The sequence below is a fragment of the Phytophthora cinnamomi genome, assembly GCF_018691715.1.
Source record: "Phytophthora cinnamomi strain GKB4 chromosome Unknown Contig83, whole genome shotgun sequence".
Lineage (NCBI taxonomy): Eukaryota > Oomycota > Peronosporomycetes > Peronosporales > Peronosporaceae > Phytophthora > Phytophthora cinnamomi.
The window spans coordinates 473,997-490,807 of record NW_027151016.1 but is presented as its reverse complement, the minus strand read 5'-3'; the positions used below and the strand labels follow the sequence as shown (position 1 = coordinate 490,807).

The following is a 16,811-nucleotide window of genomic DNA, read 5'->3' as shown; positions in this document are numbered from 1 at the left end:
CCGTTCCGACAGGCTTCCAGGCTCACGCCCTCGCTGGGGCCGTTTACTACAGTAGATCTCTATACCACGCGCGCCGCACGTACGTACGTGTGCGACATTGAGCGGGGATCTCGGCGCGAGCGATTGGAACGGCCATACTGCTACGTTGCCGCCAAGCAGTGCAGATCCGAGCTGGTGCCGACGAACCGGTTCTCGTCGCGCCCTGGAGCTGAGCAAGCTGCGCGTTCGAGCAGCAGGCCAGCCGCGACCTACGAGCCCACAGCCCCATCGAGCGCACGACTGAATCGTCCGTTGGAGGCCGCGAGTGGCGACTGCAACACAACTCGACGCTCGACTAGCACAACGCGACAACGGCAACTTCAGCCTTCGCAAGATCAGACACCAATGGCCCTCATTGCACCCGCTCGCTGTTACAAGTTACATCAGCGAGTGCTCGCTCGCACTAACGGATACTACGTGTACACCCTACCATCGTACAAATAAATTAAGGGTGGAGCTGCTGCACCTGCGCCGAGAAGTCCGAGATGCGCTCCAGGTTGCTCAGCAGGTGCTCCATCTCCTTCGCTGGTGTCATGCTGGATGCGTTGCTTGACATCGAACTCGACTGGAGCCGTTGTTGTTGTTGCTGCTGCTGCTGTGGTTGTTGCTGCTGAGAGTGCCGGAGATGGTGACGGTGTGGCGACAGCGAACTGGTTGTGGGGACGGTCGATGTCGGGCTGCTGCTCACAGGACTACTAGCTCCGCTACTGCAATGAGACCGTCGCCGGCGGCTGGAAGTCGCACTGCTGGATCGATCGCTGGCAGATCGATCATCGACCTGCTTTTGAAGCATCGAAAATGTACGCTGCAGTTTTGTGATGGCAGTGTTGCGCTCCTGGATATCGCGCAGCAGCGTCTTCTCGTTGGTCAACAAGACTGCACAGCGTTTGCGTTCACTATCCATCTGGTGCTGGAGCGCCTCGATCTCCTCAACCAGCTCTGCGGTGTGGTCCTCAACTGTCGCTTTCATGTCGTCGCGGCACTGCACGAGAATACGCACGCGCTTTACGGCCTCGTCGCGTTGCTGCTTGGCCACGTTGTAGTCGCTCTGTACATGCTCCAGCACCTGACGCAGCTTGTTGATCTCCACTTGGTAGCTCTCTTTCAGGCACGTAACATCACTTAGTTTACGCTGCAGGTCACGAACAGTATCGGAATCTTGACCGCTATGGCCGTGGATCTGTCCAAGCTGGTTCTCGAGCGTCTTCACCTGATCCTTGTATGACCTTACCTGTGAACTCAAGCCTACCAGTTCCGTTTGATCCATCTTAGACTGTTTCGCGAAAGAAATGACTTTCTCCCCCAGTTCGAAGTTACGCTGGCCCGCGCTTTCAATGCGACTCACCAACTGAATCATTTCACGCTCCAACTTCTTCCGCTCCTTCAGCAATTTCTGCTCCCGACTTGACATCTCCTGACGCCCGCTTTCAATAGACTGGGTAGCGCAAGCGAGCTCGGCTTCAAGTCGAGAGAAATCGCGCTGAAGCTCCTCCAGCTGTTGCTCTTTCTGGCGGAATGAGATTTCCGAAACGTGCATCTTCTCGTTCCACTTGGCATTTTCATCCTCGAGATCATTGATCTGTTGCTTAAGGGACAAATTATCCTGTTCCAGCTGCTCAATACGCGAGCGAAGTCCATCGGCTTTCCGTACTTCCGATTCCACTCGGCTTTCACAGCGCAAACGCACGTCGGTGACGTTGCCCTCCCACGACTCCTTTTCCTGCTCTAGCAAAGCCACTTGGCGTTCAGCGCTCTTAAGCGACGAAATAATCTCCTCCTTCTCCATCAGTTGATGATACAATTCATCAACCTTTTCGTTTAGCCGAGCGGAAGAATCGCGATTGAGTCGGTCGGCTCGTTCCAGTTCCTCCGTCATTGTTTGCAGATTAGCTTCCAGAGCAGCATTCTCCTTTTTGATGCGACATAGTTCACCCCGCAGTTTCTCCAGCTCTTCATGAGCAGATGCCGCACTCTCTTCGTCATTCAGTAGCTCTTTAAACCCGAAATCAAGTTGCTCTGCAAGCGATGTGCGGCATTGCTGAAGCTGCTCGTACTTTGCTCTAGATTGGTCCAGCTCCGTTTCCAGTCGGTGGACTTGCTCACGCAGCTGTCGGATGTCGTACTCGGTTTGCCTCTGTTTTTCATCACTGCGCATGATTTCGTTCTCGAGGCCCCGAGCAGCGAGGTCTTTCTCGGCTAAACGTCCTCGCAGCAACGTGATCTCCTGCTTCAGTGACTGTGTCTCGGTTTTCAAGCTGTCCTTCTCGTGCATAAACTCGCCGCGAAGCCGTTCCTTGACAGCAGCCACCTCACTACGCAACGTGGACACTAGCACTGTGTGGTCCTTAGTGGACAGGCGGGATTTGGCTGTCTGCAGATCAGCCTTGGTGGTTTCTTGCTCTCTGCGCAGACCGGAAATCTCATTCTGCAGGTCTCCCTTCTCGCGCTGCAGCGTGGCCACCAGCGTCGTCAGCTCCTGCCGTTGCGCCTCCACCTCTCTCCTGGAGCTGTCGTCCGATGCAAGCAACTGCTCTCGCAGTGTCAGCATGTTCGCCGAGTTGTCCAGCTTCAGCTGCATCTCCTTGATCTCGCTGTTCTTGCGCTCGACCTCCAGCTGGGCCGCGGATACCTCGACCGCAGACGCCGCCAGCTTGCGCTGCAGCTCCTGGATCTGCGTCTCCTGCGCTCGCTTGTCGTCCTCCAAGGCTTTGATCCTCTCACCAATGCTGTTGATCTCCGCCGAGAAGCGGGAGCTGCTGGCCTGCTCGCTGAACGTGCGGCCTGCGCTGTGCAGCAGCGCCTGCAGCTCCGTGCGCAGCCGCGTGTTCTCGTCGCTGGCGGTCTGCAGGTTCTGCAGCTGCTGCTGCACGGCGGCCTTGTCCTGCTCGAGCTGCTCGCACTCCTGCGTCTTGTCGCGCAGCTCGTGCTCGAGCGCGAGGCCGCGGGTCTGCACCTCGGCCTCCTTGCGCTGCATCTTGATCTCCAGCTGCTCGATGGCCTGCGAGAAGCCCGCGAGCGTGTGCTTGGCGTCCTTGAGCTGGCGCTCCAGCTCCTTCTTCTGGCGCTCGAGGCGCGCGCGGTCGCGGTCCCAGGCGCCCCTCTGGGCCCGCAGCGCGTCCAGCTCGTCGCCCAGCGCGCGGTTCTCGCTGGCCAGCTTGGCCACGGAGGCGGAGGCGGAGCCCTCGCCGCCCTTGGCCAGCGGCAGGCAGCGCCGCAGCGTGACGAGCTCCTGGCGCGCGCGCTCCTCGCGCTGGCGGTAGAACTCGACCTGGCACGTGAGCGCCTCGATGGTGCCCTTCTGCTCGGCGTGCAGCTGGTCCAGCATGGAGCCGAAGGAGCTGCGGGCCTCCAGCTTGTGCAGGCTGGCGCTGTTGTTGCTGCTGCTGCTGCGGCTGTCGCTGGCGTTCATGCCGCGCTTGTCTAGCGCGCTGTGGAGCGAGCCGGAGCTGCCGCCGTGCTGCACCATGACGGTCGCGCTATTGACTCGCGAAGTGCGCGACGAGGCGTAAGCGCGAAATTCGGATTTCGCGCGGGAAAAAGTGACGAAGGCGGATCGGATAGTTGGCGAGCAGCTTCGCTACACAATCTGCTGTATGCGGAGTACGACGTTCGTGTTGCCATTTCGAAGGGAGGTGCGGGGGTGATTTATTTTGGCGGGCGAATTTGAACTTTGACAAGATTGTATTATTGACCAATGAAAATGTCTGAAAGACCCGCATTTTCGACCAGTAGTCGCCGGGCAGCGCGTCAGAATATGCTTGTGGGCGCCAGTCGAGGGGGAAGGGAGTTGCGAGCCAAGCAGAAGCGAATCAGCCGAGCAAAGCAAGCGAGACATGGCGACGACCGCGGACCTGGCCGCCCGCGTGGACAAGCTGGAGGTGGCGCAGCAGCAGCAGGACGCGCGCGTGGAGGCGCTGCAGTCGCAGGTGGCGGCCGCCGCGCCCGCGCGCGAGTCGTTCTACCTCACGACGGCCATCCACTACACGAACGGCCTGCCGCACATGGGCCACGCGTACGAGAACGTGTGCGCGGATGTCATCAGCCGCTACCACCGCGTGTTTGGTCGCGACGTGTACTTCCTCACGGGCACGGACGAGCATGGCCAGAAGATCGCGCAGACGGCCGAGGCCGCCGGCGTCACGCCGCAGCAGCTCGTGGACAAGTACGCGAGCATCTTCCAGCAGCTCACCAAGGACCTCAACATGAGCAACGACAACTTCATCCGCACCACCAGCGACGTGCACAAGAAGTTCGCCCAGTGGCTCTTCCAGCGCGCGCTGGACCGGGGCGACGTGTACCTCGGCAAGTACGAGGGCTGGTACAACGTGCGCGAGGAGACGTTCGTGACCGAGACGGAGGCCCAGCTCACGGACTACAAGGACCCCACGACGGGCACGCCCTTCAAGAAGATGCAGGAGGAGTCGTACTTCTTCAAGATGTCCAAGTACCAGGACCGCCTGGTCAAGCACATCGAGGAGCACCCCGAGTTCCTGCAGCCCGAGGTGCGTCGCCAGGAGCTGCTGCGTCGCCTCAAGGAGCCGCTGCAGGACCTGTCGGCCTCGCGCAACACCTTCACGCACGGCATCCCGCTGCTCAACGACCCCAAGCACGTGCTGTACGTCTGGTTCGACGCTCTCGCCAACTACCTGTCGGCCATCGGCTACCCGGAGGGCGAGAACTCCCGCTACTGGCCCGCCAACGTGCACATCATCGGCAAGGACATCACGTGGTTCCACTGCGTCATCTGGCCCTGCATCTTGATGAGCACGGGCATCCCGCTGCCCAAGCGCGTGTTCGCGCACGGCTTCGTCAACGCCAAGGACGGTTCCAAGATGAGCAAGAGCGTGGGCAACGTCATTGACCCCTACGAGATGATTGGCAAGTATGGCCTGGAGTCGTTCCGCTACTTTATTGTGCGCTCAGCGAAGTTCGGCCAGGACATGCCCTTCTCCGAGGACGACCTCATCAACATCCACAACTCGGAGCTGGCGGACACCCTGGGCAACCTGGTGCACCGCACTGTCAACATCTGTAAGAAATACTCAAACGGTGTCGTGCCTGGCGTCAAGGCGGACAAGCCCTTCGACATCTACGAGCTGCTCAAGTACTCGGAGGACTCCTACAAGGACTTTTCCCTCCAGAACGCTTGCCTGGCCATCGTCAACGCGCTTAAGGAAACCAACAAGTACCTGACGGACAAGGCGCCGTGGCACATTAAGGAGGACGAGCCGCGCCTTGTGGTCGTGCGCACGTGTCTGGAGGCCATCTACGTGCTGGCCCACTACCTGAGCGCTATTATCCCCGAGACGGCTGCGACGATTTTCCAGAAGCTCGGAACGGCCCCGACGACGCTGACCGCGCTGTCGCCGGAGTACGACAACTTAAAGCCTGGCACCGAGGTGACGATTGGTGACATTTTGTTCAACAAGGTCCTGACCGAGGAGGAGAAGCAGAAGCAGAGCGAGGCGGCTGCAGCCAAGGCCAAGCCCGCGAAGGCCAAGCCTGTGAAGGCCGCCACGCCGCTCTTCGCATCGCTGGACATCCGTGTCGGTGTGATCTCCAAGGTGTGGAAGCACCCGGAGTCGGAGAAGCTGTACTGCGAGGAGATCGACATTGGCGAGGAGGAGCCGAAGCAGATTGCATCGGGACTGCAGCCGTTCTACTCGCTGGAGGAGATGCAGAACCGCAAGGTGCTGGTGCTGCTGAACCTGAAGCCGGCCAAGCTGGGCGGCTTCAAGTCGCACGGTATGGTGCTGTGCGCGTGTGACGAGGCCCACGAGAACGTGCAGTTCGTGGAGCCCCCCGCCGACGCCAAGGTGGGTGAGCGCGTGACGGTTGCGTCCGAGAGCGGCGAGCCTGTGTCGGCGGCGCAGGTGAAGAAGCAAAAGGTGCTGGAGAAGGTCTCGCCGGACTTCCTCACCGACGACAAATGCGTGGCGACGTACAAGGGCGAGCCGATCATGACGTCCGCCGGTCCGTGCACCGCCAAGTCGCTGGTGAAGGCGTTTATTAGCTAGGAGCTAGGCGAGCTGCTGCTCCGGATCGGCCCCGCGGCGGGAATGCGAGAGCGCAGGCCGTGGGCCCGTCGTCGATATCGTAGAGAATTGCAGCACTGGAATCGTGCGATTGATCTTGTTGCCGAGTTGCCGTTTGCCACGCACCCCCGATTGATTGTATCTATCTGCCACGTTGCCGACGTCAAGAGAGCGAGACGATCTGCATCATACTACTGTAGTAGTAGTTCAGTACATGTAACTCAGTACCTGATCCTGATTCACTCGCATCCGCATGTGCGGTCCGCTTCGTCGCTTTGAACGTGTTGGCGTTGTATCCACCTTCGTACAGACCTTGACTGTAGCTTGGACATAGCGCGTGGGTGTTGCCGTCGCTCAGCTGTCCCGTGCTGGGTTCTGAGGGTGGTGAGCCAGGAGGGGGTTCGTCGCCATGGAACCTTCCGCCGCTAGCGTGGAGTCGTTGCGGATGGAGGTCAGCCCCGGTTGCAGTAGCGTCAAGGATGGATGGCACGCTAGGGTGACGCGGTGAGTGAAGTAGGAAAGGTGTCATGCATATGTGGGTTCGCACGAACTCTTCATTCTTCCAGTCTGGCATTTTCCCGGTCAAGAGAACAACTTTCATTTACGTTTAACCGCTACATGTAATTCCACCCACTTCGACGTCTTCACTTCCGCTCCAACCCAGAGACCGCTCTCGCCTACAGCCCGCTGGACCCGATCCCAAAGCGGGAGGGTGCACGACATGGTTCGCAGTGCCAAGCTCGGTCTGGACAACTTCAACTTTGGCGTGACAAGAGGCACTGAATTATGGGAACGATAGCAGCCAATCGTGGTCTCGCGGCTTTGTCACATATTTGTATTCTTGTGTAGAGTGACAAAATGTGCATCTCGCTATTTAGCTACCTCTTCTGAAGCCGACAATGAAACTCTAGGAGGATCCGCCATTCCTGTTGAGGGGAATTGTCCGTATCTCTTGCGCCTCGGCTTTTTTGAAGCGAGCACCGCGTTGCAACGGTTCGGCCGTGTCATTGTCGCCGCCAACGAATTCCAGGCTGGAGACGCGGACTTCCAGGCCATTAGTTCAATATCCCCATACCCCCGACACCGACCAAGATGGCGCCGATCTACGCGCTGGACGACGAGCTGGTGGCGCAGCTGCTGTCGTTCGCGGCGCCGCGCGACGTCGAGGCCTTCACGTGTGCCTCCAAGTTCACGGCGCGCACCGTGCTGCCGCGCTTCCCCGTGTGGAAGGCGCTCTTCTGCCATCGCTGGGAGACACTCAACTTCCGCCTGCCCGGCGCGCGCGACGGCTCCGTGCCGCTCGTGCTCTCGGAGCAACTGCGCAAGCTCTTCCCGAGCTCCGCGAGCGAGAGCCGCATGTACCAGTTGCTGGCGCACGCGGTCACGCCGCTGCCGGCCTACGCGGACCTACAGCAGACTCGGCACTACCGAGGCAGCCTCGCGCTCGAGCAAAAGTGCGTGTTAGGCGATGGCAGTGCTGTCATTGCAATCAACAATCAACGTGATAGCTGACTGACTGACTGACTAACGGTTCTGACGGTCTGGTGTTCAGTGTCGCGTCTCTTCATGCGCAGCCGGTCAAGCCCAACGAGGTGGTGTGCTTCGGCTTCGACGGCGACATCCTGGGCGACGACCGCTGCGTGCGCTCCAACGTGCCGTTCCCCACGACGTTCCACGTCGCCGTGTTCAAGCGCAGGAACCCGCAGACCCGCGCGCCCGAGTACCATGTGGGCGTGGTCTCCAGTGGCTACTTCGAGATCTCTATCGCCAAGCGCGTCAAGCCCTCGGCGCGACGAGTGCACGGCGAGGACGTGACGTCGATCGGACTGGTGACGTCGCGCTTCCCGCTGGTGGATCGCCAGCCTGGCTGGGACTTCCGGTCCTACGGCTACCACGGAGACGACGGTCAAATGTTCCACTCCAACCGCGGCCGCCAGTTCGGCCCTGCCTTCGGAATCAACGACACCATCGGCTGCGGTGTGCGCCGGAACGTGCGCGACGGACGCTCCTTCGTCACGTTCACCAATAACGGCGAGCTCATCGGAAATGAGAACAGCACCATGGAGTGCGTGCACGAGCAGTGGTTCCCTGCTGTCGGCCTGGACTCGTCGGACGCCATCCACGTCAACTTCGGGCAGGAACCGTTTGCTTACGACGGCATCGTCGACGAGATGCTGCAGGAGTGTGCTGGAAACATCGACATTGTGCAGCGCCAGCTGCAGTGGTTTTCGATCCACGACTCGGACGGCGAGGATGGGTCGAGCAGCTTGGAAAGTATATCGAGCAGCTCGTTGAGCGCGAGTCTTGTTGACGAGAGCGACGGCTATGACGAGTACGGTCTGGTGGAGGACTATGACGGCTCCGAGTGGCGGCGGCATGCTTCGTCCGAGGCGAACTCAGACACAGAGATGTGGTGGTCCGAAGGCGAGTGGAGCGACGAGCCGGCTTTCGATTGAGCAGACCATGGCAACTGCAGTATGCTTACAAATGAAGCGCGCCGAATGGGCTTCAACACATAGAGCTACGTACGACACGCGAGGTCCGTAGGGTTTTCATATACAATAACATTTCTGTATTTTTTAATCATGTATGTCGATCTTTTCGCCGTTGCTTCCAATTCTCCGGCAACTGCACGTCTTCGTTCGTCTCACAGTCGGCCTTTTGGTTAGGGGCAATTTCTTGCTCAGGTTTGAGCAGCATCTCCTCTATCGCGAACTTCTATGGCTACAATTCTTCTTGCTAGAATTGCCTAACCGGAGGCTGTCGGCACCAGCTCCATGCTATTGCAGCTAGTCGACGATTAATGATCCAGTCGACTATAGCATTGGGTCTTGAAAGCTGTAGCCATGTCCACTTCAACTTTCCTTTTTGGCGCGCAGCGATTGGCCAAAAGTGGGCGATCCGTGCAACGTGTCATAGAGCCAGGAAAGTGCGCGCGGAGTGCGGAGTGCGGAACTCGCGGGCGGCCATGCTGGACCTGCTGTCGCCTCTGCGCGGCTACATCGCGCAGAACCTGCAGTTCTACCTGAGCAAGTACATCGAGGACATCCAGCTGGAGGGGCTGGGGCTCTTCGGGGGCGACCTGGTGCTCAACGACCTGGAGATCAAGCGCCACGTGCTGCGCGAGAGCCTCGAGATCCCGTCCAGCTTCGACTTCTCGCGCGGCTTCATCCGCGAGCTGCGCATCCACATCCCGTGGACGCAGCTGCTGTCGCAGCCCATCGAGGTGAAGCTCTACACCATCGAGCTGATCCTCACGGCCAAGAGCGCCGCGACGCCCAAGGACGCCGAGCCGCCGCCGGAGGACAAGATCGAGCAGCCCAAGTCCGGCTGGATCCACGACACGCTGCAGAGGATCCTGGCCAACGTCAGCGTGCAGGTGAACAACCTCGTGCTCAAGTACGAGCACGACGACGTCGTGTTCTCGATCGCCCTGGGGGTGGGTTTTGCTTTGTTATCCCTGTCTTTCGCCCCCTCTGAGCTTCTAGGAAGCAGGAAGCAGTTGACGTTGCTGTGTTCCGTTCGTTCTGTCCTACTAGACGCTGGACTTTTACTCGGCCAGCGAGAGCGACGGGTGGAGGCGCAGTTTCGAGGAGCTTGGGGGAGGGCGCCGAGCTATTTGCAAACGCATTGACGCAAAAGACGTGACGATTTTTCTCGACCGGTACACGAGTGATGGAGACGCCACGACGCAGGACCGAGTGCGCCGGAAAGTGATTGGCTACGAGCTGCCTGTGCTCAGCAGAACGTCCGCGTCGGTTCGAGCGAAGCTGCAGCTCTTTCCTAATGCGGCGGTGAAAGTTCAGGGCGCCCACACAAGCAGGCCCAGCTCCCCGAGGTCTCCCTTGCACAAGCCAGCTCCTACGCCGAGCGGTGTGCAGGATGAAGGCAACATTATAGATGTGGATGGATTGTTTGGATACAAGCCATCGGTGATGTGCGACCCCTTTTACTACTACTCGTGCAATCGCGCAAGCGTGACGCCCATGTACGAAGTGGACGTTTTCGTCAGCGAGCTGCTCTTCTCGGTCAGCGATAGACAATTAGAGATGCTGAACCAACTGATCAAGAGTGCGAGCAGCAAAATTGGTCAAGCTCACGAACGTAACCCCCACGGAAGCCATACACGTGACGTATATGGTCGTGATATTAAAGTCGCACCTGTCCGGGTCGCTAATGTGCCTGAAGCGATCCCTCGGAAAAATCCAAGTGAAGACCAAAAGATCGATGGTGCAACCAAGAAGCGCGAGTCCTGGTTCGGGTGGGCGATGAGCGCTCTGGGGACAGCTGAGGACGAGGAGGAAGACGATTTAGTTTCTGAGCTACTCGCTGAAACAAGAGGAGCATTGCTGAAAGTCCAGCCACCTCTAAGTAATGGCGATGGAGGCGAGTTGGCTACTAGTGGTCCTGTTACAAAAACATCGTGTGTGCGGCTTTGTATCAGCTCAGCTTCGCTGACATTGCGTAAACACGAAAAGGGAGAGCAAGAAGCAGAACACCAAGATCCTGCAGTAACCGAAAATGAAGAGGAACTGGTTCCAGTTGCAAATATTGGTATGGTGAAGGTTTCTCGGCAGACAACGAAAAGAAAGGTTGCTCGACCAGCGGTTCCTGTTCTTAATTTGACGTTGAGCTATCTAGCTCTTGAAGTGCTGTTAGCAAGAGGTGAGAAGCAAAATGGAACCGATCTTGTGTTTGAAATAGAGAAGGTGGAGCTGGTTTCGGCAACAGCTAGCGAAACCCGAGAGGACTCCAAGTGCACAAAGGACCAAGTATTACTGACATGGGGGTCGATTGATTCTTCTCACTTCTCCGATTGTGTGTCGCATCCGTATTTCATCAATTCATTTTTCGGAGAGGAGACAACACGGATGAATCAACGAGAAACGCGCAGTTTTGAAATCGTTAAGGTGAGTCTTGATGCAGACATTCCGGTTTGGAAAACACTGGAGGCTAGCCACAACAACCTAGATGGAAACTTGAGTGATCCGTGTAAATGCTTTACGTCGTGGAATGGCGAAACCGTTCGCTGCATCCCGATAGAGAAGGTGTCTGGAATTTGTCAGAAAGCCATCAGGATGCTTGGCATCAAGGAGCGAGTGCTTGACGGGGGAATGTTATCGAATGCTGTATCAGCAGCATGGGCATCCAGCGATTTTCCTGTCTCAATTTCTGAGGGAATGCTACGTACTCTGTCTTCCGTCGCGGAGGATTACCGAGCTCATCGCAACCCAGATCTTGGGGCCCAGGATAATCTTACTCAACTCCTACAGCCACAACTCTGTTCTCTGTTTTCTCGGTACACGCTGCACTCCTGCTCAGCCGCCTCACTCCACACAACAACGGGTTCCGGCAATATTCGACATCGCAGCGTTCACTCAGCATTGCGGTTGCGATTGGCATCAACGTCTACTCGGGTTGATCATGACGAATTGGCAACTGACGGTAATAAGAGAAAGGATACAATTTCGAAGGTTTTGGATATATCTTTTGGTGAGGCGCAAGCAGTCTTGGACCCGCCAAAGTGTGTGGCGATATTGGAGGCCGTGTCAACTTTCGTGCAGAGGAATGAAAAATATGAGCAAGAATCAGAAAATGAAGTGCCTGCAACTTCAGGGAATTCATCGCCCAGTGTCCAGTTCGTTGTACAAAGTGACATCAAATTGGTTACGGCGAGCAATATCCATATTCGTCTACCTGAGGCACCTGGACACGCTGTGCGAGTTGAAGGAAAAACAAGTTCACGTGGTGGTGTAAGTCTAATTGGACGCGATTTCGCGTGGCTAGAAGCCTTTCGTTCAGGCAGCAGCTTAAGCCGACTGCAGTTTGGCGCTGTGTCTGCACACCTGGAAACGCTACAAGAAAAAGTCAATAGCTCTGCACTTACCCGATTGATTGAGATACTGGGATTCGAGTTACTTAATACGTCAACCTCTGCTGACGGTGGTGATAGCGACGGACTGTTTGTGAGTCTAGATAAACTGATGGTTGAGTTGAGTCTTTCCACGATAACTCACGTTGCGGGAGTGGTAGATGGCGTTACAAGTCCTCTCGGCTACCCGATCTCATGGAATGCACCAAGTTCGGGATCAAAGGCTGCCAAAAGCACCTTCCGAGTAGAAGTGTGCAGAGCTGCATTATCTAGGTCGGTGTCCCATCGACCTCGGTTAGTGATGGCCCAACGCCAATCGATAGATGCAGAGATTGCTTCTGTCAGCGCCACAGTGAAGAAATTCATCAAGAATCATGAAAACCATTGCATATTTCAGGGTGGCATTGCTCCTATCACGATTCGTGGAGAAACTATCGACTCCCTATTGTTCAAGTGCGCTATTAAGCATGAAAAGTCATCTGGTATACTGTGCGAAGTACCGTTACTTGGCGAATTACCTATCTTTTCGCTGGACTCCGGGTTTCTCACCACTACGTGTTCACAGTGCCTGTTTGTGATTGACGTGCAGGTTGCTTCATTGTATGCAGAGTTGAAGAGTTTGTTCCTTTTAGCCACGGTGGTGCTAGGTCTTGTGGACGGAATCAAGGGAAACTTGCATGTTGCAAAACGTTCGGGTTCATCACATGCTGGTGAACAAACAGTACTTCTGCCTAACAGTACCCCGACAAGCTGGAGTTTAATCTTACACCTTAACGCTGCTGGTGGGGAAGTTCTTGTGAACGAAGCTCTCCAGTTAAATATTCCGTCTTTGTCGATATCGTCATTAGAGCATGAATCACACCCATCACGTCAAGTGCCACCCGGAGGAACACTCAAGCTCGAGTGTAGCATGGAGAACGCAAGGATGTGCGTATCCGAAAGTGGAGTACTGAAGGGGCTAGCAGATTTAACGTTATTTGATCTTCGAGGCGTGAGTGTGTCTGTGGATTTAACGCATCAGCCTGGCGACCGCGAGCAGACATACACAATTGATGTATCGATTCATGTATCGGGCATTCAGGCATCGCTATCCCGACTAAAGGTAAAGCGACCTCTTTTCGATGCTGTCTCACTACTCGCTTTGTATTAACCGCCATTTCTTTTTTGCGTTGTAAAGCTTCTGCATTTATGGAAGTTTCCTGTTGTTGAAACCGAAACTCGACTTAGAAGTCCTCCTGCTTCTACCTCCTCGCCAATTTTGAAATCTGAGTTTGAGAACCGTGCTTCTCCTCATTACCGATGGTATTTGCGTGTAGGTGCTCAGTTGGATCTGATTGGAGTGACATTTACATCGGATATCATACACGAAGTGGATGGTCATCGCAGGTCGATGAGGGCAGTTGTACGTAGCGAGGTGTCAAACATTTGCGTAGCTACAAGAATCGGCAATCATCACCCAACCAAGAGCCATCTGGAACCAAGTGAGCAACATACCTTCTCAGATATCCAGGCAACTGTGGGCGATATCCGTGCTGTGGAAAGAATTCAGCCAGTACGTTTGAAAGCTCATGGCGAGTTCGGTGAATTTTCACGGTTACCGGAGCATGCGTTTTTGGGGATTTTAGTTTGCTTGGACCTGGTTGATTTGATATGCGTATCAAAGTCACTTTACGTGGCAAATTCAAATACGTCTGCTTTGGAGTCATTGCCCTCTGCAATGCTCTCATGGCACTTAACGAGCAACATCGCGAAAGCGTTTCAGCTGGCAAGCGTTGAGTGGCATCGCAAAGAAGATGATAGAAATCTATTGATTGCGGAAATTCCACTGGTTGTATCTAGCCACGATCCTGAATTGCCCAAGTCAGCTCACTCATACCCGTTAGTATCGGTATTTTATCGCAACTACAACGAAGCTGGTCTCCCTCGCCATGTTATCGCGGGGTCGATGGAGAGAGTTGATGTGGTTCTCACAACATCCAGTCTGCACTGTATCGCGTCAGTGCTGAATGTAAGCGCTATTGTGACCGAAAAAAATTCTGTACCTGCCTCGACTGATGCCAACGACTTAGCGGCAACAAATCGTGGCCCAAATGGCATGGGATCTCGAGTGTCCTTAGCAGATATTGAAATCTCACTTTTGCTTGGTCAAATCCGTCTCATACTTCCAAACGAAGCCCTTGTGGATTCTATCCTAACGGAGCAGCCCGTCGTGCGAGGGAACATACTCATTGTAATGGAATCATTATCAATGGCTTCTGCTGCAAGGAATGACATTTCACTGGATGGCTTGGGCTACCCGCCGTTCAACGCTAGAGTCCTTCCCAGGCGGTCAACCGTTCAAGCTCAACGATTCGGACAGTCGCAACTTCGATTAGGATGCAGGGTTGGGCAAATATCTGGACATGCCGCTGAATTGGTATTCAATCGTGCGGGACCCACAGAGCTAAGTGCAATTGGTCTGTTTGAAGAGTACATTGGGCGGGAGGCTGGATGTACAGCTCAGTTCAGCGCTGTGAGGGCGTTCTGGTCTCCGTTCAACGTCACGAGCAGTATTGAAGAGGAACCTTTCTCTAACGGGGATGGTGGCGACTCAGGTATAAAGACTTCCGTGACCATCGCAATGACCAAGTTGAGGCTTGATCTGCACAAAGAAGTGTTTGACGCATTGGTAAGTCGAGTTGTGGGAGTAACTAGTGGGCTAGGTTCTTTGAGGCGATCTATTGCGACGCCAACACAGGTGATATTGAAACCAGTCGAAGTGGCAATACCGCCGAAGACGTCCGCTTCGCGAGATAATACGGATCAGCGCGAAGTATCGTTCTCGTGCGATGGAATTGAAGTGAATATGCTCGAGACAAGCGTGTCTACACACATTCGGGTTGGTAGTATCGTTGTCGGGCACAATTTTTCGCTGCTTAGTGGCGGTGCCTCGGTTCAAAATGTAGTCGTCGGCCATCGTGCAACCGAAAGTCCCACACAAAAGACTATTTCAAGAGAAGAAGTGGTATTTGGGGCGAATGTTGAGCCTAGTTTATGGCAATTAGCGGTGGAAAACTATCCTGAGAAGTTGATTGCTGCACGATGGAATTTTGGAGAGCGGACAGAGGGTACACTATTTCTTGATGTGCAGGCATATCAGCTTCACGTATCTCATCACTTTATGATAGCCGTGTCGCGATTTATTCAGTCAACCCCCTACCTTGCATTTTCGACTGGCTACCAAGAAAAACAACCAAGAGAACGTAATCCTTACCCTTTGAAGCGCAATCCGTTCGTTTTCCAGTCGAGGTGGAACATTAAACTGCTTGTTGCTCCAAGTGTGATCTCATATTGGAGACGGAACCCTACGAAAAGGGGAGTTTCTGGAGTTTGGATGTCGTCTGGCCAGATTTTCGCTAGCGCGGGGCTAGGAAGCGATGACACGGCCCATCAATCACTATGTACTTGTGGGCAAGAGGTCAACGAAATCAATCGCTTTGTAGCTGTATCCACGCTGGAGATTATGCTAAATATCGACAAGATTGGGATTAACACGTCTGATGATTTGCCCCCTCTGGAAGTTCACTTTCGAAGGAGTTCAGTAGGGCCCATGTCCGTTCACACCGGCAGTACTTGGCAGCATTTCTCGAAACATATAAGCGTTGTGTCTGAGGCTCAGTGCCTTCTGAAGGATTGTAGCGTTCGTATTACCGGAGACCAGCAGCAAATACTGGAACGAGTTTCAATTGGAGAAGCAGGAATCTGTTTGCTTTATACGGAGATGGCACGGACAAACGTTCAGGCAGAAGTTACCGCACTTTGCGTAAAACTATCATCCTTTTCGCTGGAAGCTGTTCAATCATTGCTGACTACCCGTGCTGGTTATGATGGTAAATCTTCTCCTTACCACGGTAACCTACCTCCCAGTTATGATCCCTGTAGTGATAACAGTGCGATGGCGGTTGAGACTGCAGTTCCAAGTAACTTTACTGTGAATGACACTGCTGGCGGCTCAACTGATGATTTCAAAAATTTGAGGCGGATGGCTGAAGCCCGACGACCTTCTCCCGGGGAGTTAGTCTTCACGGAGGCTCTTTTAATTGAAACGCAAAGTGCTATGTCGAGCGGTTCTGTGTCTCCCAGTACTGGTACTAAGGCCCAGATTCAAATCGAGCCCAACAACTACGATATTGAACTGCCCGATGTAGCAGCCTACCTGGGGGACTGCAACGGACCTTGGGGCATTGAAGAATCCGATTGTAACGTGGAGGGACCTGCTCTTCAGGGAATAGGGAATAAAACACATAGTTGGATGGGAATGCGCTGGTGCTATCATATACCAAGAAACATCTGCACGATCGTGGCTAATCCAGTGCCTATTCCTCCTACAGGAGTACCAAGCGGCTGGCCGTCATGGAGTTGGGATAAGGACGAACAGACCGACGTGAAGCGGCTTTGCGATATTCTTTGCCAACTAAGATGCTGGGATAGCAAAAAACGTTGCTACATTCTTGTCTGTGAGTTCTACGTTCCTTGGGAACGAACCCTAGGGAATGGAGGTTTGGACGATGTGGACGAAGCGTACGAGCCAGGAAGTTTCGGAGAGCTAATGAGTCAGTGGTTTGATGATGATATGGAGCAAACACGGTATCGAGCGAAACTACTCGATTTTGGAAGTCGCGCAAGAACGTTCTCTTTCAATACTCCACCTTCGTCAGATAACTGGGAGTTGAGATGGAGAAGCCCGCTGCAGAGTGAACACGAACCTGAGGTACATTGTTCATATCAAACTGGCGTGATATAATGCACATACTCATTACTGTCTTGTTTTTTATGTAGAACAAACAAAACCGACTTGTGGTGAATGCATTGCTGGCTTCTTCACT

The 16,811-nt window shown here is 54.9% G+C and overlaps 4 protein-coding genes across 5 annotated transcripts; 3 read left to right on the top strand and 1 right to left on the bottom strand.

Annotated features, from left to right (window-relative positions):
- Positions 1 to 484: 484 nt before the first annotated feature.
- Positions 485 to 3,505, bottom strand: IUM83_11307 (myosin-like protein; the record flags this gene model as incomplete). Of its 2 annotated transcripts, none has more annotated exons than XM_067935856.1 (1): positions 485 to 3,505. In XM_067935856.1, the coding sequence occupies one exon, from the start codon at positions 3,503 to 3,505 to the stop codon at positions 485 to 487; it is 3,021 nt and encodes a 1,006-aa protein (XP_067784895.1). The 2 variants fall into 2 exon arrangements, with proteins under 2 accessions (XP_067784895.1, XP_067784894.1); XM_067935857.1 differs by having other exon boundaries at positions 485 to 2,653.
- Positions 3,506 to 3,872: 367 nt separating this feature from the next.
- On the top strand, positions 3,873 to 6,056 carry IUM83_11306 (methionine-tRNA ligase; the record flags this gene model as incomplete). Its single annotated transcript, XM_067935855.1, has 1 exon — positions 3,873 to 6,056. One exon carries the CDS (start codon positions 3,873 to 3,875, stop codon positions 6,054 to 6,056), a length of 2,184 nt encoding a protein of 727 aa, XP_067784985.1.
- Positions 6,057 to 7,166: 1,110 nt separating this feature from the next.
- Positions 7,167 to 8,530, top strand: IUM83_11305 (Ran-binding protein 9/10; the record flags this gene model as incomplete). Its single annotated transcript, XM_067935854.1, has 2 exons — positions 7,167 to 7,528; positions 7,627 to 8,530. The coding sequence occupies 2 exons, from the start codon at positions 7,167 to 7,169 to the stop codon at positions 8,528 to 8,530; spliced, it is 1,266 nt and encodes a 421-aa protein (XP_067784896.1).
- Positions 8,531 to 9,042: 512 nt separating this feature from the next.
- Positions 9,043 to 16,789, top strand: IUM83_11304 (Vacuolar protein sorting-associated protein; the record flags this gene model as incomplete). Its single annotated transcript, XM_067935853.1, has 4 exons — positions 9,043 to 9,513; positions 9,614 to 13,048; positions 13,124 to 16,696; positions 16,765 to 16,789. Coding segments are annotated over 4 exons (7,504 nt in total), but the record flags the coding sequence as incomplete, so codon positions are not given.
- Positions 16,790 to 16,811: the final 22 nt, after the last annotated feature.